Source organism: Clarias gariepinus, chromosome 1 (assembly GCF_024256425.1).
Source record: "Clarias gariepinus isolate MV-2021 ecotype Netherlands chromosome 1, CGAR_prim_01v2, whole genome shotgun sequence".
In the NCBI taxonomy this organism is placed as follows: domain Eukaryota; kingdom Metazoa; phylum Chordata; class Actinopteri; order Siluriformes; family Clariidae; genus Clarias; species Clarias gariepinus.
The window spans coordinates 30,329,770-30,349,759 of record NC_071100.1 but is presented as its reverse complement, the minus strand read 5'-3'; the positions used below and the strand labels follow the sequence as shown (position 1 = coordinate 30,349,759).

The 19,990-nt window shown below is 36.4% G+C and overlaps 2 protein-coding genes across 2 annotated transcripts; both read right to left on the bottom strand.

The window, feature by feature from the left end:
* Positions 1 to 902: 902 nt before the first annotated feature.
* dnajc3b (DnaJ (Hsp40) homolog, subfamily C, member 3b) lies at positions 903 to 9,261 on the bottom strand. The gene is made up of 12 exons (XM_053505011.1): positions 8,767 to 9,261; positions 8,188 to 8,298; positions 7,206 to 7,330; positions 6,965 to 7,039; positions 6,170 to 6,313; positions 5,856 to 6,037; positions 5,470 to 5,589; positions 4,360 to 4,465; positions 4,112 to 4,232; positions 3,165 to 3,297; positions 2,240 to 2,388; positions 903 to 2,071 (listed from the first exon to the last, which is right to left on the bottom strand). Exons 1-12 carry the CDS (start codon positions 8,849 to 8,851, stop codon positions 1,926 to 1,928), a joined length of 1,497 nt encoding a protein of 498 aa, XP_053360986.1. The 5' UTR covers positions 8,852 to 9,261; the 3' UTR covers positions 903 to 1,925.
* Positions 9,262 to 9,580: 319 nt separating this feature from the next.
* cldn15a (claudin 15a) lies at positions 9,581 to 19,807 on the bottom strand. Its single transcript, XM_053499004.1, has 6 exons — positions 19,611 to 19,807; positions 13,131 to 13,466; positions 12,383 to 12,547; positions 12,151 to 12,232; positions 10,796 to 10,903; positions 9,581 to 10,706 (listed from the first exon to the last, which is right to left on the bottom strand). The coding sequence occupies exons 2-6, from the start codon at positions 13,345 to 13,347 to the stop codon at positions 10,607 to 10,609; spliced, it is 672 nt and encodes a 223-aa protein (XP_053354979.1). The 5' UTR covers positions 13,348 to 13,466; positions 19,611 to 19,807; the 3' UTR covers positions 9,581 to 10,606.
* Positions 19,808 to 19,990: the final 183 nt, after the last annotated feature.

The window sequence follows — 19,990 nt, the reverse complement described above, 5'->3', positions numbered from 1 at the left end:
ATTTAAAACACATTACCTGGCCAAAAAAGGTTAAACATTTTAAGATTTCATTAAATTAACTTAAGCTTCAACCACTCTTTTACTGTTTGAGTGCTAGAATATGCTTGTGTCATTAGGATGAAAAATTACACTGATGTAATCAGCTGACATTGTTTTATTGCCACATAACATTGCAGAGCCAAGACCTGATCAACTAAAGCAACTCCAGATCACGACACTGCCTCCAGTGGTCTGTACAGTAGCCACTATGCATGATGAGTGCATCGCTTCATTCCTTTAGCTTTTTTACCCTGATTACCTTTTCCTGTCCTTTCAAAGTACAATGTTTATGCTCCTTAGCAAATTGGAGCCATTTTCTGATTAAGTTCACTACAAAGTGGTTTTCTTATGACCACAGCTGTTTAGTCCCAATCCTGCGAGTTCTCTTTAAATTGTTTGTGTGAAAAAGCTCTTACCTTCACTATTAAACATAGCTGTGGCTTTTACTGTACAATGTTTACAATTTACCAAGCGTTTAAGTGATCTCCATTCATGATTTTTCCCCACCACATTTATTCCACAAAGTTGATGGTTCAGCACTATCCTTTTACGTTCTGATAATGTGTTTAAGGGTTCTTAATTTTATCCTTTTAAAAATGGTGACTTTTTTTGGCCAGGCAGTGTAGCTGACCTGTCGAAATCAAATTAGACTGCAATAAAATGTAAAGGTATGATGATGTAAAAAATCCTGATCTTCTGAACAAAATCTGCTGTGAATCTAATGCTTTTTATGAGAACTAGAGAAAGAAACAATGCCCCCTTACTACGCGATACACACAGGTAAACGACTGTCAAACATCAGCAGCCATTTGTGTGTCATTTTGTGTAATTCTGGGTGCAAGAGAGAACACTTAACACTGTCGTATTAATCAGAGCATTCACTCTTATTTTTAAATAGTCCATCCCACAAGTGCCTTTAAATATGCTCCTTCTAGAAATCAGAAAACAATGAAGAACATAGCCAGAAATACCACTTTGAAAATCCCTATATCACTCAAGGGGAACCTGCAAGTTTATATAAGCACCAGTGGGAGAATAGTGGTCACACAAGTATTAATCATTGGAAGTACTTACAAAATAAAATTAGGTCTGATTATTTGCCTCCCCTGGTCTGGACATTATCAATTAAATTCATCTTGAGACCTAAAAATGAGAATGTGGGCAAAATACATAAAGTTTTTTTTGACACAGCAAATAGTCCAACATCTTAACCACTGTGCTTTTGCAAGAACTAGGCTTGTAGGTTCTCCTTTCATACAATAACTGACATGGTTCGATGTACTGCGTGCCATCAGATATGAGAAAAACACATTAGGGAAAAAAAATACCCATGCGAACATTTTCCTCTCTGCAAACTCTAACAATCAATTAAATGCACAAAATTGTGCAATACTGATTTAATGTAAGAAAGTCAAGAGTGTTGAGACTGAACCTTAAAAACATTCAATGGCACAGATACACAATTCTTACATACTGAAATCAGAACCCTCCAACGTGATCTACTCAATTAGAGAAAAATGGAAAGACAAAAGCCTGTGTGTGACAGAGACATGGGACAAAGACTAAAAATAAGAGATAGTCAGCTGATAAAGGTGAAATGATAATGGTGGAAATATTAAATAAGACTTCATTCATCACAGCCACTGGCTGTATGGAGTTAAGAAAACCATTTTTCAATCACATCAGAATATTTGATTCCTTAAGTAATCCAACAGGCGGGATATTCAAGTCTAAATTGGCACACAACTACCCGTTTATGACAAAAGCCAACAGTGTCATCTGAAGAATATATGGATTTCCTCCTCACGTCCCTTTGTGGGATTTTAAATAAGTCCAATCCGTTGTCCATAATAATCATGTCCACTGTATGTAATGACATAGCCATATTAGTTGTAGTGGAACTTGAAGTGGAAATTTCCACCCGATTCAAAAGGGTTGAAGCCAAAAGGCCAGCCTCCTCCTCCTCCTCCGCCTCCCTGCTGGTTCTCGGGGTCCAAAGGGTCTTCTCCTGAGTCAAATTTTTGACGCATCTCTGTGTAACACATTGAAAAGAATAATAATTAAAAAAAAAAAAAAAAATAGTACAATGGCTAGCTCTTACATTTTAAACACGTTAGACTCATTTTTATTGTTAATAACTATTATCTTTGGTATTAATAAACATCTCTCCTCATCTAGTCCTAAATTAAAGTATTTTTACCTGGATCTGTAAGAACTTCCTTAGCTGAAGCAATGTCGATAAACTTCTTCTCAGCCTTCTTCTTTTCCTCTTCAGACTGGAAGTTATCTGGGTGCCAGTGCTGCGCCAATTTCCTATAAGCTTTAATGATTTCCTGTTTGCTTGCAGTTCTGAGAGACCAAGAAAAAAAAAAAGTATTATATTACATGCATCAAGGGTGGAGCCTTGTACACCATTAAATTTGAAATTAAACACTCAAGATTAGTCATGGACTAACAAGGGAACAAGCCACACCTGGCCATGCAAACGTTTTTTTTTTATTATTATTATTTATGAGCCACCGGATATGTGTGTATGAAAATGTTAGTAACTCCAGTTTTGTGAAGTCTTGACTCTCACATCATGAGTGTTTTATTTCAATTTCAATGTGGTGCACAGAAGCCAAATGTAAAAAAATTATTGTTCCAACATTTACGAACCAGGCTGTATAAAAACACCCAAGTGGAACCCAGGACATGACTAATGCAATAGATCTACAAATTCTAGACGCTGACAGTACTATCAAGTACAGTTAAAGTACACAGTAATAAAGTATTTAGTACAAATATATGCAATATCGTTTAGCAATATCATGTGCAATGTCAGTTAACAACATCATATGTAACATTATTTAGCAATATCATGAGTAAATTTACTCGTCATTTCTGCTGCGTAAATTCTTATCAGAATCTGGTTTCTGCCATTGCTTTGCTACCGGTCGATGCATTCTACTTTTGTGTATCCTACGTCAAGTTCGTAGATTTTTTTAATTTATTAAATTTAATTAAATTCTATTTATAAACTCTATTGCATGTATATATTATTTTACTCTCTTTGCTCTTAGAGCAATCTCTGGCACAAAAATTTTCTCCAGGATTAATAAAGTTTTATCGTATCTTATACGTACCGGCTCACTCCCAGGATTTTGTAATAGTCCCTTTTTCGTGATATCTTAAGGAGTTTCTGTGCACGATCAAGACCCTCACGGATCTCCTGATTCTCCTGGTCAAACTCCCGTGCCTCCTGATAATCCTCCACAGCTAAGGAGAGGAAAGAGACAAGTTAAGAAAGTGTGCAACAGCAAGAGCAGATAAAGAAAAAGATGAGGATAATAATAATAATAATAATAATAATAGTTGCAAACAACAATAAGCGCCCCAAGCACTCTGCGCCATCGCCACCCCGGTGCTCCAGAAAGACAATAAGCACACCGGGCACATTTAAAGGGACATACCAATACTATTATGACAATTTTATGATTTTTTTCCCAAAAAGATCTAATGCTGAAAGAAATGCATCACAATATGATGTCACTCAATAGAATGTCACACAGAAAGTAATACCCCTATCCCACCTAAGCAGTTTGACTCAGGGTGAGAGTGACTACGTTTCCAACCTTACTGCAGGAAAATGGCAGTCACTATGCCAAAACTTGCAGTAAATCACGATAAACCGTATTTATGGTCACCACATGAAACCGTAAGTTTGGTGGCAGTCACATGAATACTTTAGGAAGAGAGTTTTCCAAATTCCATCAAATTCCAATTGGTGCATTTTGCAAACGACAAAAAATAACGGACTTCCTGTGGAGTTAAGCGCAAGTTAAGCGTGTATGAGTTATGCATAGGGCTGGTGTCATAGTGCTTGGGCCCTAATAATGCCAGGCATTTCAAATGAATAGTGTGATTATGAAAAAAAATAATAATAATAATAATAATAATATATATATATATATATATATATATATATATATATATATATATATATATATATATATATATATGCATATAATATATATTTTCTTACTGCTAAAAATGTGTCACATATTTTATAAATAACAACTAGACAATCTACCTTTCTCATAATCCTGTAGCAGAATGTAGGCCTCGGCTCTGTCTCTGAGGATGTGGATATTTCGAGGGTCTCTCTGGTGTGCCTCTGAACACGTGTCTACTGCCTCCTCTGCTTTCTTATTCTACATGCATCATCCCAGGGAGAACAAAAAGTAAGAATAAGGATGCGAGAGGCATATAATTATAGTTTGATGCAACGCCACCAGTCTAGTAGTGTTTTAGCGTAGAAACAGACTAAAGATTACAGACCTTGACTAGACAGAAGCAGATCCTCTCCTTCGCTTTGTTAGTGTAGAATGGAACATTTGGTTCTGTCCTCATTACAGACTCGTACTTATCTATTGCTTCTTGATATCTGTTGAACAAATTAAAAAATAACATCCAGTTAGTATACAGTGAAACCTCAGATTGCGAGTAACGCGATTTGCGAGTGTTCCGCAGGACGAGAAAAGATTTTTAATAAATTTTGACTTGGAAAAAGAACAAGTCTTGGTTTACAAGTACCGAGTATCATGTATCACGCATGCACTTCTTGTTTTGATGCCAAGCGTCACGGAATCACAACTGAGCCAACAGGTTTTCTCCCTCTCTTGCGCTGCGGAATTGTGAGTAATCGTCTACCCTGCTGAGTCTAAGTGCACGTCTTTTATTGGTATAATTAACATCCGTGCACGTCTGTACTGTTTACTATAGCACTGTGACCACTTGTGAGTAAGTAAAACATGTGTACGGCAAAAGTAAGTTTCATTAGAGAGATTAAAGATCCATTTTCTCTCTCTGTATCAGCCTGCTCTTCGTGTCTTTGTGTGCGCGTCATTGGACACTGTGCTGCTGACACTGGGGCTTCACACACGTTCAGATTAATTTGTTTTATTTTTACTTTATATTTTGTGTTCATTTCTATGTATTTATTTTTTTAGGCTGTGGAACGAATATACGAAATATGAGCCTGCTTCCGGAACGAATTCTGGATGCTTGTAATCCACTTTATATAAAAATATAAATGAGGACTGAAACAGACAAAGTAATAAAACATACTAAATAACAATCATAAATATCTGGTTTACTTGGTATCTGGTATAGTTTTATATTACACACTGATGGTTTATTCTTACACCAAGTATAACAGGCATTAGAATTTCACCTTGATAGTTATTGTAATGATGCAGCAATACATACATTAAATAATGTGCGACAGGTAATAAGCAAGTTTGCTTAAAACCAACATAGCACAATCCTGAAGTGTCCTTCTGTTCTGACTGTATACAGGTACATCACTTCATAAATAGCTTATCTGATATGGTGAAGCAAAAAATATTTACAGACACTAATGTGGTGACCAGTGTTGCCTATACTTACCGCTGTTCTGAGATTAGTTCTTCAGCAGAGTCCAGCTGTTTGCTAAGCTTCTTCACCTGTTTGTAGTGGCTGAAACATTCTTTATCGTCTTGATCCAGCTTCAGACACTCCCGGATCTCACTATCATGTGAAAGATAAAGAGAAAGAGAGAGAGAGGGTGGGGAAATTATATATATATATATATATATATATATATATATATATATATATATATATATATATATAAAGTGTGGAACAGAATCTTTCTACAACAATATTGCCTAAACTATCACACCTAAACACATTAGGTATTCTACCACCAGAACAGTCAGTGACATGTACTGACCTTCTTTTAATATTTTAACTTTCATTTGCTCTAATTCCCTTTCATGCTGACAGGCATGTACCTGAGTGACTCATGGTGTTCTCCCAGGTCATACAGCAGACGGCTAAGTTTGAGAAAAGCCGCCCGGTTATCCGTTCTAAGGCGTGCCGCGGGCATTAGGTCTAAAATGGCTTTTCTTGGTTCCCCAATGCGAATGTAGCATTCTGCTCTTAGTTCTCGAGATTCTGGATCCCATGGAGAGAGCTAAACCAAAGAAAAGGTGACAAATAAAGGGACGGAGGTTATTAGAAGAAAGCTGTACATAATTATTGTCCCGGATGAATTAAATGAAGAGATTTTAATAAATTTTTCTGTGTTCTATTTACTAAAACTCACCTCTATGACCCGATCCAGCACCTGGATAGTGGTGGTGTAGTCACCACGATGGTGGGCCTTATGTGCCTCCTCCTGGAGCTGCTCCAGCTCCTCGACTTTGTGAAGCTGATCATGGGCCTCCTCTGTGTCTGGAGAGCGCTCCAACTGAAGATTAAAAGAACAATTAAATGCTTTAAAAACGGCTTATAATTAGGTAAAGGAATCACCAGGGACCAGTCGGTACAATATATTACGATGCCGAGGTGCCGATTCAATTCGTATTGCAATTCTGTAAGTATCAAACTTTTTTCATGAATTACACGATCCTATAGATTTTGTTAAAATTTTAAACAAACTTTGAAAATAATTTACTCCTGGAATTTCCTTCAGGATCGATAAAATATGCATGTATGTACATATGTATGTATGTATGTTTCTATCTATTCTAACACACAGGATGCTGCGCTACCTGCCCATATCTAAATAGTTTAGTGCCCCTGTAGGACTATAGAGGAACTGCACCATTTTAACTACCTCCAATGCGTATATTTATTTATTTTTTTATTCGATTTTGAAGTCATACATGAAACGCCACACAAAAAAAATCATGATACGTAACTATTTTTTTTTTCCCCTGCATTTCTACTTATAACACACATAAAGACACCCACATTAACAGCATTAGGGGCCATATTGCTTGTCTAATAGCATATGAAAATTAAGAGGGTTTTCTTAAGGATGCAACAGAAGCTTACAATCATAAATATATATCAATAAGAGAAATAAAAAGAATACACTAATCATTCTGTATCTCACCACTGCCTGGAAATCATCTCTGGCTTCCTGAGTGATCCCCTGCTTCAAAAGAATATTCCCCCGCTGTATCCGAGCCTGAAAACACCCACATACACAAAATAAACCTCAACGTAAATGGTGAAAAGTCCTAACAGAGAGTCAGATTAACCTATCAAAAAAAAATCTGTACAAATATATTACATTTAATTTTATTTAAATAATTGTTTATTATTTTTTAAACAAGGTCACTTAAGAGACTTACAGCTAGGAAGTCAGGTTTAAGCTGAATGGCTCGGGTCAGATCTGGCAGGGCTGATTTGGACTTCCCCATTGCCAGAAACACAGCTGCACGTTTGTAGTAAGTCAGGTAATTCTTTGAGTCGCCCTCTGCATGGGGTTGACAGCAGACAAAGTGAAAGAAACAATCAAACAGAAGAACTTGGCATGGATTTAAAATTCAAACATTTTGTTGTATGCATGCATTTGTTAATTTAGAATATTCCTTCCACATATTAAGAGGGTCACTAACATTTGGATCAACCTCAATCATTGCATAGAGTAAAAATTAAATGTTAGACTTCCATTTTAGTTTATCGGAATATTAACCAAATTGTTCAATAGCCTGGCAATGCAAATAGTTTTAACACTTTCTAAATGCTAGAACTAAAAGTGAAAATAAAAGAGGAAAACATTTCTTCTTTGAAAGACTTAGAAGGATTTAATATGAAAGGTATGAAATGAAACTTATTTTTCTGAGATTGCCATCCTCTTTCACTTCTAATGTTTGTATAGGCTACATGTACGTTTACAAACACAACATAGCCAAAAGTTTGTGGCACCTGACCATCAACGTCATACGTGGCTCTTCTCCAAACAGTTGCAACAAAGTTCAAGGCAAACAAATGTCTAGAATGTCTGTTTGCTGTAGCTTTAAGACTTACTGTTTTTTGAAGGTAAGAGCCCCAGACCTGATAAACTCAAATGGTCTGGCCTGACCTCAACCTCACTAAACACCTTTGTTCTCATCAGACATACTGTATGTGCCTTGTTTAAATAATGCTCTTGTCTATGAAACCTCCACATCCAGGCTTTAAAATCAAGTAAAAAGCCATCACAGAAAAGTGGGGATTGCTGTATACGCAAAGGGGGGAATAAATCTGTAAAAGGATGTTCAAAAAGGTGTGATGGTCAGCTGTCCAGATATCTTTGGCCATATCGTGTATAGGGGTATAAATGTGCCTCACCAACTGCTGAGTGGTAATGGGAGAGTGCCTCTGCTAATTGTCCTGCGGCTAGAAGCTTGCGGCCCATCTCTAGGTGCTGCTCGATTTCCACATGGGTGGCACCTAACACACCTGAAACGCAAGTGAAAGTCACCAACAGTGCTTACTGAGCCATTTAAACAATTTCAAAGGAAATGTAGATAATGTCATCGCACAACAATAAAAAAAATATTTATTTTTTTTACAAACTATGTAAAAGTACTAATCCTGTTATATAACATAGATTAACACCTTAAAATTCAGTAGTAGTGTATTCAGAACTGCAATGAAACATATAATTCATGAGGTTTGCATACAACCACAAAGCATTAAAAAGATACAACGACATTTACACAACTGTCTAGGCATCTGACATGTTTCAGTGTTTTTCCGCAGTAAGACTTGTACATATTTTCACACAGTTTATAGCGGTTTGGACAGATCCACATCACACTCTTTTTTGAGCACACACACCACACTGTTCAGGACACATATTAAACATGTACATAAACATATTTACCTAATAAATGAGTAATGTGTCAGCACAGTAATGACTCTTACCGTCCAGTTGCAGGTCCAGGACTACACAGAGTAATGATACTGAGGACAGGAGGCTACTCAAACCTCTCCGGCGTCCCGACTCCATCGTTATTATTTTTTTAAAACTCGTCCCTTTTTAATTAACCCGGTTTTCCGACGACTAATCAAAAAAACAATAATACCCACAGACGTAAAACCAACTTTGACTCGGTAAATCTCGAAAGGACAATATTTACATGTAAACTTAAACTTCCTGATATTATGTTTCAAGTGTCCCACTGCCAAATGCTTCCGACTGTCTTATCAAACCACAAAAATAAAGTTCCGATAATCCTCTGTTTATCAGCTCTCTCTCCGTGCTACGAAGATGGATTGTCATTTCACATCGTGCGATAGTTTCACACCGAGGTAACTCTAATTTCCTGTTACGAAAAGCTGTCAACTTTATGCCTTCGAGTTTTTGGGCGTAGAATTCAAATTAACCGACATGACAGCGGCCCAGGAGGAGAGCACGTCTGTGTTTGCACTGGTGGTTTCCCTCCAACGTGGTCGCGTCTTATTGGCTGAATTTTACACGCCACGCCCATTTCCATATAAGACTAGCCACCATATCGGCGTTCACCTTATGACACGTTTATTCTTGGATCTCACCACCACCTTGCCAAATATATTTGGCACACACACACACATATGTGTGACCTTTTTCTAACTAAATTTAGCAAACCCCTCACATCCCAACACTTACCTAAGTAAAAATACTCGAATAAAAGACATTTGTTTTAATTTATTACACACATTTATCTATAAAACAAAACATAAGCACAAGAATGCATAATGAATTTTTGACCTTCATTTATATAAATGTGACAGATAATTATAAATATCACTTTTAATTCTACAAAATTATTCATCCATATTATAAACAAATGTTTTTTTTTAAACAAATTACATAAAAAGTATCAATATTTCTGTACACTGTAAATATGGGGTGCTGGGTCAACTCCTGGGTCAGCGGCCTGGGGGTGAACTTGGCAGCAACGCGGTGCATGTTCAAATCACACGTGAGTATTGTCCATAAGACACATCGACAAGGGCAGCAATGTTGTGGATTGTTCTCCAAATATCATCATGCACAAGTTGCCGAATTGAAGATCTTCCTTCCTCTCGTCGTCTTCCAGGGACGTTCTTCTGCTCTTGAAGCCCGTGTGCCACTTAAAACACCTTAACTGACTCACTGCACCATTGCCGTTAACTTGTTGAATCATGTCAAACGTATTTGTGGCAGATTTGCCCAGTTTCACGCAGTATTAAACGTTCGCTCTTTGGTCTAACTTGCTGTCCATGATGGAATAGTAGACATGGTTATGCACATTGTCAGAATAGCACCAGTTGCACAGCTCCCGATGTTCACAGGATGATGTCTTTCGGCCCGCTGACTTATAAAGTTCAGTGCTCCTGTGACAGTTGGCGAGTTACAAAACTAGTCTCAAAACCTTTTAATACACTCTCATAAGAGAACCACTGGGTATTACTCCTTAGTCAAAATTCTTTCATGTCTGAAAACATTGATTACGGTCATTAGTTATCAGGTGCTAATAAACAAAAACGGTGTGAAAAAATTACAAAGTAGACAATATTGCATCTGGAGGCAATAAAAATAGTACAAAATGTGTATAAAAGAATCATAATTTCAGGGCATTTCTGTATAACAGATTTTTTTAAATGCATGTGTTAAAAATAACTCTAAGTTATAAGTATAAGCTTCCACGCCTTGTACAAGTCTACATATTTACATATTTGCACTATAGTTTTTATACACTAAATTGACCTGGACAGGTCTGGTTGGCTGTTTGATTATTTATTAAACATATGCATTCTTGTCATAAGTGCTTTGAGCATCTCTCCTTGATGCTGCTCCTGTGGAGTATATGGTTCCCCTGGAAGGTTGATATGCATATGCACTGGAAAAAAAAAAAGATTTTTTTTACAATTAGGTACTGTACATGTGTGCATATGTGTAAGAGAGAGAAAAAGACAGAGACAGACTCACATCTTTTCGGTTGAGCTAGTTTTGCAGGAAAATGCTAGACACACACCAGCACAGATGGCAAGAACCCCAGAGCACCATCCAATGTACAATCCCTCGCCTATTTCATACCTTCAACCCAAAAACACAGCAGTAAAACAGTATGAAAAAAACAGGTTTTAACTAACACTTTGCACCTACTTCCATACAGTGAGCTCCAAAAGTCTGATACCACTTGTCAAAATGTTTCTGCATTTATATTGTAAATGTAAGAAACAACTTACAACAAAAGAATTTGGTTGTTAAAACATTGTGGGAATGTTGATTTGGCAATATTATAGTCCTCAGAATGCTGTAAGTATTGGAATGTTTTCAAAAAATAGAGTTACTTATCACGTTGGACCAAAAAAATACCCCAATACAATGTTGTAAATGCAACTTCAAAATAAAATTTAATAATAGAATTTATTATTATCTCCAAACTTATTCCAAGTTTATATTGCAAGATTTTTCCCTGTTTCCCCGTAAGTTCCCCGTTCTCAACAGTACGACTACTGGTTCTTATCACTGTTTACTGTAATATAAGAAAAAAAATGAAACAGGGAGATAATGCTACAACAATCAAAAGACGCATGAGTGCTATGTGTACACAAGAAATCAGATACACTTTCTGTGCGAAGGAAGAGTTTGTTTGTCCTGTTCTCCAGGTGGGTGTAATCCAGTCAAAGGTTGTGCAAACGATGTTAAAACTGGCATAAATGTTATAAATAATGGTTGACATTTTGTTCTTTTCAATGTTGTTTTGCATTAATTTATCAGGCATTTATCCTTTTTTTAAATTTTATTTATCTACCCTATTTTATCCATCATGTTAACTTTTAAAAACCACACTGTCCCAATGTTTTACTTCAGGTGGATGATGTCACAGTGTAATTGCGGCTACTTTATATGACAATGACAATGTCATACAACATCCTTGCTGGGATGAAAGAATGGTAGAATCTTAGATTTTTGTTTTACATAAATTCCAAAATGTCTTAGAATTTGGTATGTACCTCTCTTGTTTTTAGGTGCAACAGGCCATACAAGTTTGGTTTAAGACTTAGATGAACGATATCACTTATACTGTATGTCTGGACAGGTGCTTTACTGAAAGGGACAACTGATTTAATTTTTTTTGTTTTTTTTGCAAAGACACCCACATTTTTACAAAAAATCCCAGACTTTAAAGTGGTCTCAGACTTTTGGACCCCTCCTTTAATTGTGTGTGCGTGTGTCTGTGTGTGTGTGTGTGTGTGTGTGTGTGTGTTGTGTGCTGTTCTATCCAGGAGTCTCCAGATGGCAGCATCTCATCAAAGAAAACAGAAACCATAACTCACTTTGTGCCTGGGTAAATTGGGTTGAAGAACTCCTGAGTGATGTTGAATGCATACCATGAAACAGATATCATCGTGCACAGGCCTTTGGTGAAAAGATAAACAAATTAAATAGAAAAATTCTCTTCAGCTTATTATACTACGTATACCATGTCCTAATATAAATTTCTTATTGTATATGTCTATATAACATGTAATCACTGCATTTATGTTTTTTTTTGTTTGGTTATTTTACCCTGTAGGATAAAGAAGACACCTCCAGTTCCGGCGAGCTTGCCTTTGAGTACCGGATTGTTCTCAGCTGCTTTACAGCACTGTATGCCTAAGAGTGTGGCAACCAGGGCGAATGCACCGAGAACCACAGAGGCGATCATAAGGGCCCTCGAGGCCTGAAGGTAACCTGCATCAGCATATAAGTATAGACATGCGTCTTCTTAAATAGCCTATTCAACATTTTGGATATAGGAGAAATATAAAAAAAAAAACTTAAGACAGGATTTAAATCCTAAATCTAATTTTAGGTAATATTCAGGATTATATTAGGTTCTGGTCAGAAAGTTCCGCAATTAAATCTAAATTGAAAGGCTTTTCTGGAATACGATCAATTTTAAAAACAGATTTTTGAAAAAAAGCATTTCATGATTAACATTACTGTCATAAAGTTATTACTAAGATTATAGTTAAAATTAAAGTTAAATTTGCATTACAAAAAAAAAGATCTTAAAAATTCTTAAATAAAAAAACAACAAATATGGGTTGTAGACATGTCATTTTACACATGAGGCACATAAGAAGATACTCAACTTACAATATTTCTTCCAACAATTATAATAAAGACTGGAAAAAAAAAAAAAAACTTAAAAGTATAAAAAACAAAACAAAATGATTTCCCAAATATAAACCTAATCTAATGTTAAAATGAAGCAGACAAAGCAAACGGCAGGTTTAATCAGTAGTGATAGTGGTGTAGACAGTAGGCTCACCAGAGAGCGCGAGCAGGGACGGGAACTCGCGGCAGTTGTGCACTCCGGTGGAGTCAGAAGCACACGACATCCACAGGTTTTCATACAGAGTGGAAGTGGTGATGACGGTCCCGTCCAGGGTGGAGGTCTTCCAGTAACGGTTGGGTATGGCAACCCCCACCATAACCCAGCCCAAAAACCCAAGCAGCAGTGCCACTGCTTCTACAACAGGATCCATTGGTTGTTTTCTGAGAGTTCTGAATTAGGCAGTGTGTGCAGTTGTAGACGCTCCTCCACAAACACACTCTTCACTGTTTCACTGTGGACATGTCCAGTTCCAAAACAGCGAGAGCACTCCTGTGCGAAAACGTATGAAGATGCTGAGTTAAAAGCACGCAGATCAATGATTTATGAAGCTGTTTGCCCTCCCCTTCTCTCTCTCTCTCTCTCTCTCTCTCTCTCTCTGTGAGTTAATGCTCTTCTCCTTCAGTTTACACCCTGAAACTTAGCAGCTGGTTATCGAGAGCCCGGGCAGCACCAAAGTCCAACGTTCCGCCTAGTGTCCTTGATGGCTTAGATGGTGCTTGACTGGGAAACGCAAAGCTGTTTTTCAGGAGCAACATTTAGCCTACACTCACTAAAAAGGCATTACTTTCTCTGAGGTGGCACCTTTGTGGATACATTGTTGCACCTTTCAGGAGATTTGGACATTCTACTTGGAAACGCTGTGTACCTTTAAAATGATTTGAGATAAATAGTCTGGTTTTTGTTCTTTTTTTTATTTAATTATTTTAAAAATACAAGGAAAGGTTTATACACTACCAGGCCAAAAAAATCACACACTAGATGTACGTGCATGTTATTCACAAGTTCTGACGCGTATCTTTCTCGTTACACATGGTTACTCACGACTTCAGACGTCCGTTAATTTCTTTGCCTCTTGTTTTATTTTCAACATCAAAGTACAACGGTTGTTACAGTTTCTTGCATAAATCCACTGTAGTCACGACAAGTCGTTTGCTGTGTTCTGTAGCTTAAGGTAGATTACGATATTACGGTCAAAACTTGTGTTTCTTCACACCTTTCCGTATCCTTTCGTGTCTTAACCACAACTGAACAACTAACATACGTGATAGACATGCAGATACACAACTGTGGGATGATGTCACAGAACAACTCATGAAATGATGTCACAATACAACTTACGAGTATAATACTAAATGCTAAACTAATAAACTTAATGGACTTAATGCTTAATGCTTAACAAACAGACTTAATGCTTAACTAATACATTGAAATGAAATAAACACAACAACAAATTACAAGAATAAAATATGGCCCTTACACTAGAATATTTAGTTGTTCTGTCTTTTGCTTTGATTACGGCACACAATATGGTGGCTTCACTTTGATAAGCTTATGCAATATCACAACATTTATTTCTGTCCAGAGTCTCCCGATTACTTTCTCTTAAGGATCTTGTATTAATGATGTGGAATCAGACTGCTGCGTAAAGTCTCCAGCACCTCTCAAAAATTCTTTATGTGGTTAATTTCTGGACTCTGTGGTGGTCAATCCATGTGTGAAAATGATGTCATATGCTTTCTAAACCACTTTTTCACAATTCAAGTCATGGAATTCATTCATTCATTCATCTTCTATACCACATTTTTTGTTACAGGGTCGCAGGGAGCCTGGACTCTATCCCAGGAAACTCTGGACACAAGAAGGGGTACATACACTTATTCACACACTTTGGGAATTTTGGAAACAGCGCTCAGCCTTATCTGCATGTATTTGGACTTTAGGAGGAAACCAACCAAGCATGGGGAGAACATGCACAAACTCCACACACACACACAGACCTGAGGGGAGAATTGAACCCTCAACCCTGAAGGAGGTCACGGTGCTAATCACTACGCCACTGTTCTACCCTGTCCTGAAATTGTCATTTTGGAGTATGCCGGGGCATCAGGGAAGAAAACATCTGGCCAGATCATAACACTGCCCGAACATGCTTGTATGGTAGGCACTAAGCATGATGGGCGCACCACTTCATCCACCTCTCTTCTTACCCTGTTGTGCTTATTACTTTGAAACAGGGTAAATCTGGACTCATCAGACCACATTTTCCAATGCTTCAGTCCATTCATTTGCAAGCCTTTTTTTAGCCTAACAAAAAACAGGATTTCTTAAGGCTACACAGCTATTTAGTCATAATCCCCTAAGTTCTCTTTGCATTATGTGTGAAAATGCTCTTACTTTCACTATAAACAAAATATTTTAAAATATATATTTTTAAAAAGCTACTCACTGCATCAGTTAGGGTTAAATAACTTGTTGCTTCATTAAAAAAAATAATTTTCTGTAGTAAATTTCCAATGTAAGGCTCTTACCTATTTGCTTAGTCCAGGTTGTGACTTTTTTATTTATTTAGGCCAAGCAGTGTATATAGTTTAGTATTTTATAATCAACCCTAAAATTGAAGGAGTGCCTGTGCGATGCCAATAAGATAGGTGTTGATGTGGTGATATATCCTGATTATAGCTGACCCTTGCTTCTGCATTATGGTCTACCAAAGCTTGTTCACTAGAACATTTAGACAGTAAGCCATTAGAATAATCCAACCTAGAGGTAAGCTGACCTTTTTATTTTTTTGCATTGTGTAATGACATCATCTTTCTTATCTTAGTAATATTTCTAAAAAGGCTACCCTTGTAATATTATCTCCATGAGTCTAAAATGAAAGAATGGACTCGAAAAATCACACCAAGGTCATTTAGTGCTGCACATGATGAAACAGAAAGGCCATCTAGAGTTACTATGTAATCAGAAAGCTTGCTCTAGCTGCATGTGGTCCTAGTACAAGTACATCTGTCTTGTCAGACTTAAGTAGGAGGTAGTTAATAACCATCGAATGATTAATGTCCTTCACATTCTTTAGCTTTAGTAAGCTGGTGTCTCTCATCTACTTGTAGCTTTGCGGAAATACACAACCGCGTGTCAGCAAAACAGTGTGCGTGTGAAGAGGCATAAATCTTAATGGATGTTTGTCATGATTGTTATTCCTGTGTAGATATTAGCATAATTGCTGTGCTAAAACCCTATTCTATGATCTTGAACAGGAGTTAGAATCATTTTTATTTTTAAAATCAAGAATTTAATAACTGCTATTGTAAAGAATAGCAATGTTACGTAGCCAATGTTAAAAGAGATTTGATTTCTTCTGGTATTATCTTTCAGAAGAAACATATAGGTACAGGATCTAGTACAGAGGTTGATGGTTTTGTTGATGATTTAAAAAAAAATAAAAATAATTGTGAAATTAGATATAAAACATTCTAACATTCTCTACGTTCAAGTCAAACCCAGATTTTAACTGTGCAGAATTTAAACTTTCTTTATTTCTCTATATAATCCCAGCATTTCACTAATTCTTGGTTAACATCTAGATAGAAGTTTTCTCACTACACCAGAGCCATGATTAGATTGCCTGCTTCACGGCTGAAATGTTGGCCTTCCCGGAACTTGATTAATGGGTCAAAAATATGGAATTTGCTTGAAGTAAGTCAGGTCTGTACAGGGGGATGTGGCAATAATGCCTGGTTGAATTCCTGTTATGTGCAAGTGGAGTTCATGAATGATTGTTTGAACAGGTTCCACAGACAGATGTGTCTCTTCTGCAAGTCGTCGACAAGTTATCTGGCGATTTTCAAGGATCTGGCATTCCACTCTGTGAATGATCATTGGAACGACTGCAGTGCACCGAGCCACCTCAGCCGAGATTGTCATTCACAGACCTATGCCGTATTTAAACAGTGTTCAATATTCAAATGCTTTACTGTGGCTAAGGGTACCATCACCGTACTGTGCTTGTTTTTTGTAAATATTAATAGGTTCTATGCATTCATGTGAAATTTTTTCACAAGTCCCAATTTGACTTAAACACCCCTTATACTTATATTTTTATGGTTTGGTATCAAATTGTCTGGCTGAAAAAATAGATGGTTTGAAAATTTTGCCTGATCTTTTTAATTTTGTCATTGAAAAACAGTAATTGCTTACCACATTTAGGTGGTGTGTATATATTTATGTGAACTTATTCCTAGTTAATTTTGCTATAGTATTAAATAAGAACCTAGGATTATTTTTATTATCTACTGTAAGGGTTGAAAGATGTTCAGGATGCTGTATTTCCACGCTGGATCAAATACTAACAATTTTGTTAGACACCATTTATCTTCTAATTTTGGGTGGTCTGATGAAAGGTGTGTGTTGTACCACATATATTCTTCCTAATAATTTTAGGTTTAAGTGGAGCTACATTATTTAGACTTTAGAACGTTAAATCTAAACATTTAATTAAGTGATCACATAATGTTGAGTTAGACAGTAATCAAAAAACATAATTGATACCTCTGGGAGATTCTCAGTAAAGCTCTGTGCAGTAGCTGATATGATAGTATAATTACTGTAAAGTGGTAGTGTGGAAGGGTGCATATATTATTAATAAGATACATTTTAAGTAAAATTTGGTGATAACCTATGAAAACTTCAGATTGTTGAAATGTGACTATATTTTCTATTTTTAATTGGAGTATTAGCATTACATAAAGAGCATGATCAGCTTTTTGAGTAGATCCTATTACATTCTAATTTACTGCTACTAAATCTAGAATAAATTCAAGTCCTGTTCTCTAAGGCCTTTCAGATTATCCAAATGAATATTACCATCTTCAGCAATTAATACTTTGTTTTAAAAACGACCAGGTTTGAGATGAAGTTCACAAATTCCTCAAGACACCTTAATTATCATTATAAATACCTCATGTTCTGCCAATTAGACGAAGCTGATAATGTAACTGTATTCAGGAGGACTAGTTTTATTTACTGCCACATACTCCTTTGATTTAATCCATGTGTTTTATGCAGTACATTAACTTCCTGATCTGTAATAGCAAAAGTCCTCATTAATAAGATGGCTAATATTTAACGATCATAGCTTCTGCTCAAAGTCCTAGCTTCAGATTAAGACATCAGCAGATGTACTATTAAACGGACAACACAGGGATTAAAGCTGGTGTATGTGATTTTCAAGTTGTAGCTGTCTTGTTACTTCCTTCTGATTTCTTAATTCTTTTTACTATTTTTAAAACAAATAAAAGTTTTGGAAAGTTGTGTTTTGCAATAAGACACAGCCAGAGACAGTCGAAAAGCCATGTTTCAAAGCCATGTTTCAAATTCTAGTGAAAAGTTTTTAGAGGAGAGTGGAAGTGATTTTAACAGCAAAAACAAACTAAACCTCAACTGAGCTTTTGCAAAAAGGCCTTATAGGTATAAGAGTCAGTGTCCAGATACATTTGGCTATAGAATGTTTAGTTGTTTAGTCGTGTCCGACTCTTCACAACTTCATGGGGTTTATATGCACACAGACGCAATCCAGGAATCAAACCCAGGACCCGGAGGCGACAGCGCCAACCACCAAACCACCATGCTGCCAACCATGTTCATACAATAGGAATAATACAATGGTGGTCAGCATTGGCCACAGGCCCTAGGTGGAATACAGAGGTTCCTAGATGGATGGATGGACGTCCTTTACTACCTAACTATCAAAAACCAAGACTAAACTGCATGCAAAACAAATGTCATTGTATCAATCATTAATATTAATCAGCGCATTAGTTACCCAACAAATGTTCACTCAAAAGATCTGTTAAATTTGACACACAAATCAGTATTCGGTTAATTTCTAATCACACAACTGTCCCTAATGTTGCCATGGTATTTATTTAGTAATTTTTGCAGAATTTTGTAAATAATTTTGGTCACCAGTGTATGTTGCATGCGACTGCTATCTATGTAACTGGTAAATGTTCATTCAACTTTTTAATGGAGAATGGTAGCGCCACAGCTGTAATGAAGAAGAAAAATAAAATAGAAAAAAATACAATGTGAGTTAGCACACACTGGCTTCCCCTAGAGGTGTAAAAAGTTTGATGTTACAAGCCATAAATATCTTGCCATTTGTCTTGATCATGTTGTAAGCAACATGTTTCAAACTTTGAGAAAGTTTGTGATTAAACTTGGATTTTTTCAGGCACAAGCCCTGTTTTTTCTAGACTGCTGTTAATTTAGAGCTATAAGAAGCTTCAAGAAATTTAAAGCTTGTTTTAACGATTAATGAGTTATGTCCTCTTGCCTGTTTTGTGCTGGTTGTTATTTTTTAATCTAAAATCTTGAATGCTGCTGTCTATCTCAAGTCACTTTTTTAAACGAGGTTACCTTTAACGGATGTTTGTACTTGGTATAATAAAGGTTAGAAATACTCGATCTATGTTCATTTACCAATTTACCAGTATTACTTTACATTTTTGTATCATATTATAGGCATGTAATTGTTATATTGTCATATAACTGTTGCTTTTGCTACATTCCTTTGCTAACTGTAACAAAAAATTCTAATCAATTTAAAGTTTATATTTAATCAAAATGACACACCCAAGTTAACTCGATCACCTCTTGGTTTTTCAGTAACCGTTGAGAATAATGATCTTCTTATTGAATATTAACATCAACAGCTGGAACTATGTCTATTAGATCATTGCATTAGATTTTGTTCTTATTATCATTGAACATGATCAGACACACTGAAATCATTACTGATTACTGTTTAGACATCACACTTGTAGTCCTAAGCAAATATCTTATATCTTTTGAAAATAGCTTGGCCCAAGTACATTAGTAATGTCTTAGGTGGTGTTGATGTGAAATTAACTTTGTTGGATTGTAAAGGTCAAGTTTATGGCTGTTATGTTTAAAGGGTTTGGTTTTTATTGCTGTTTTAGCATAGTGTGGGTTTTCACACTAGGGATATCTAT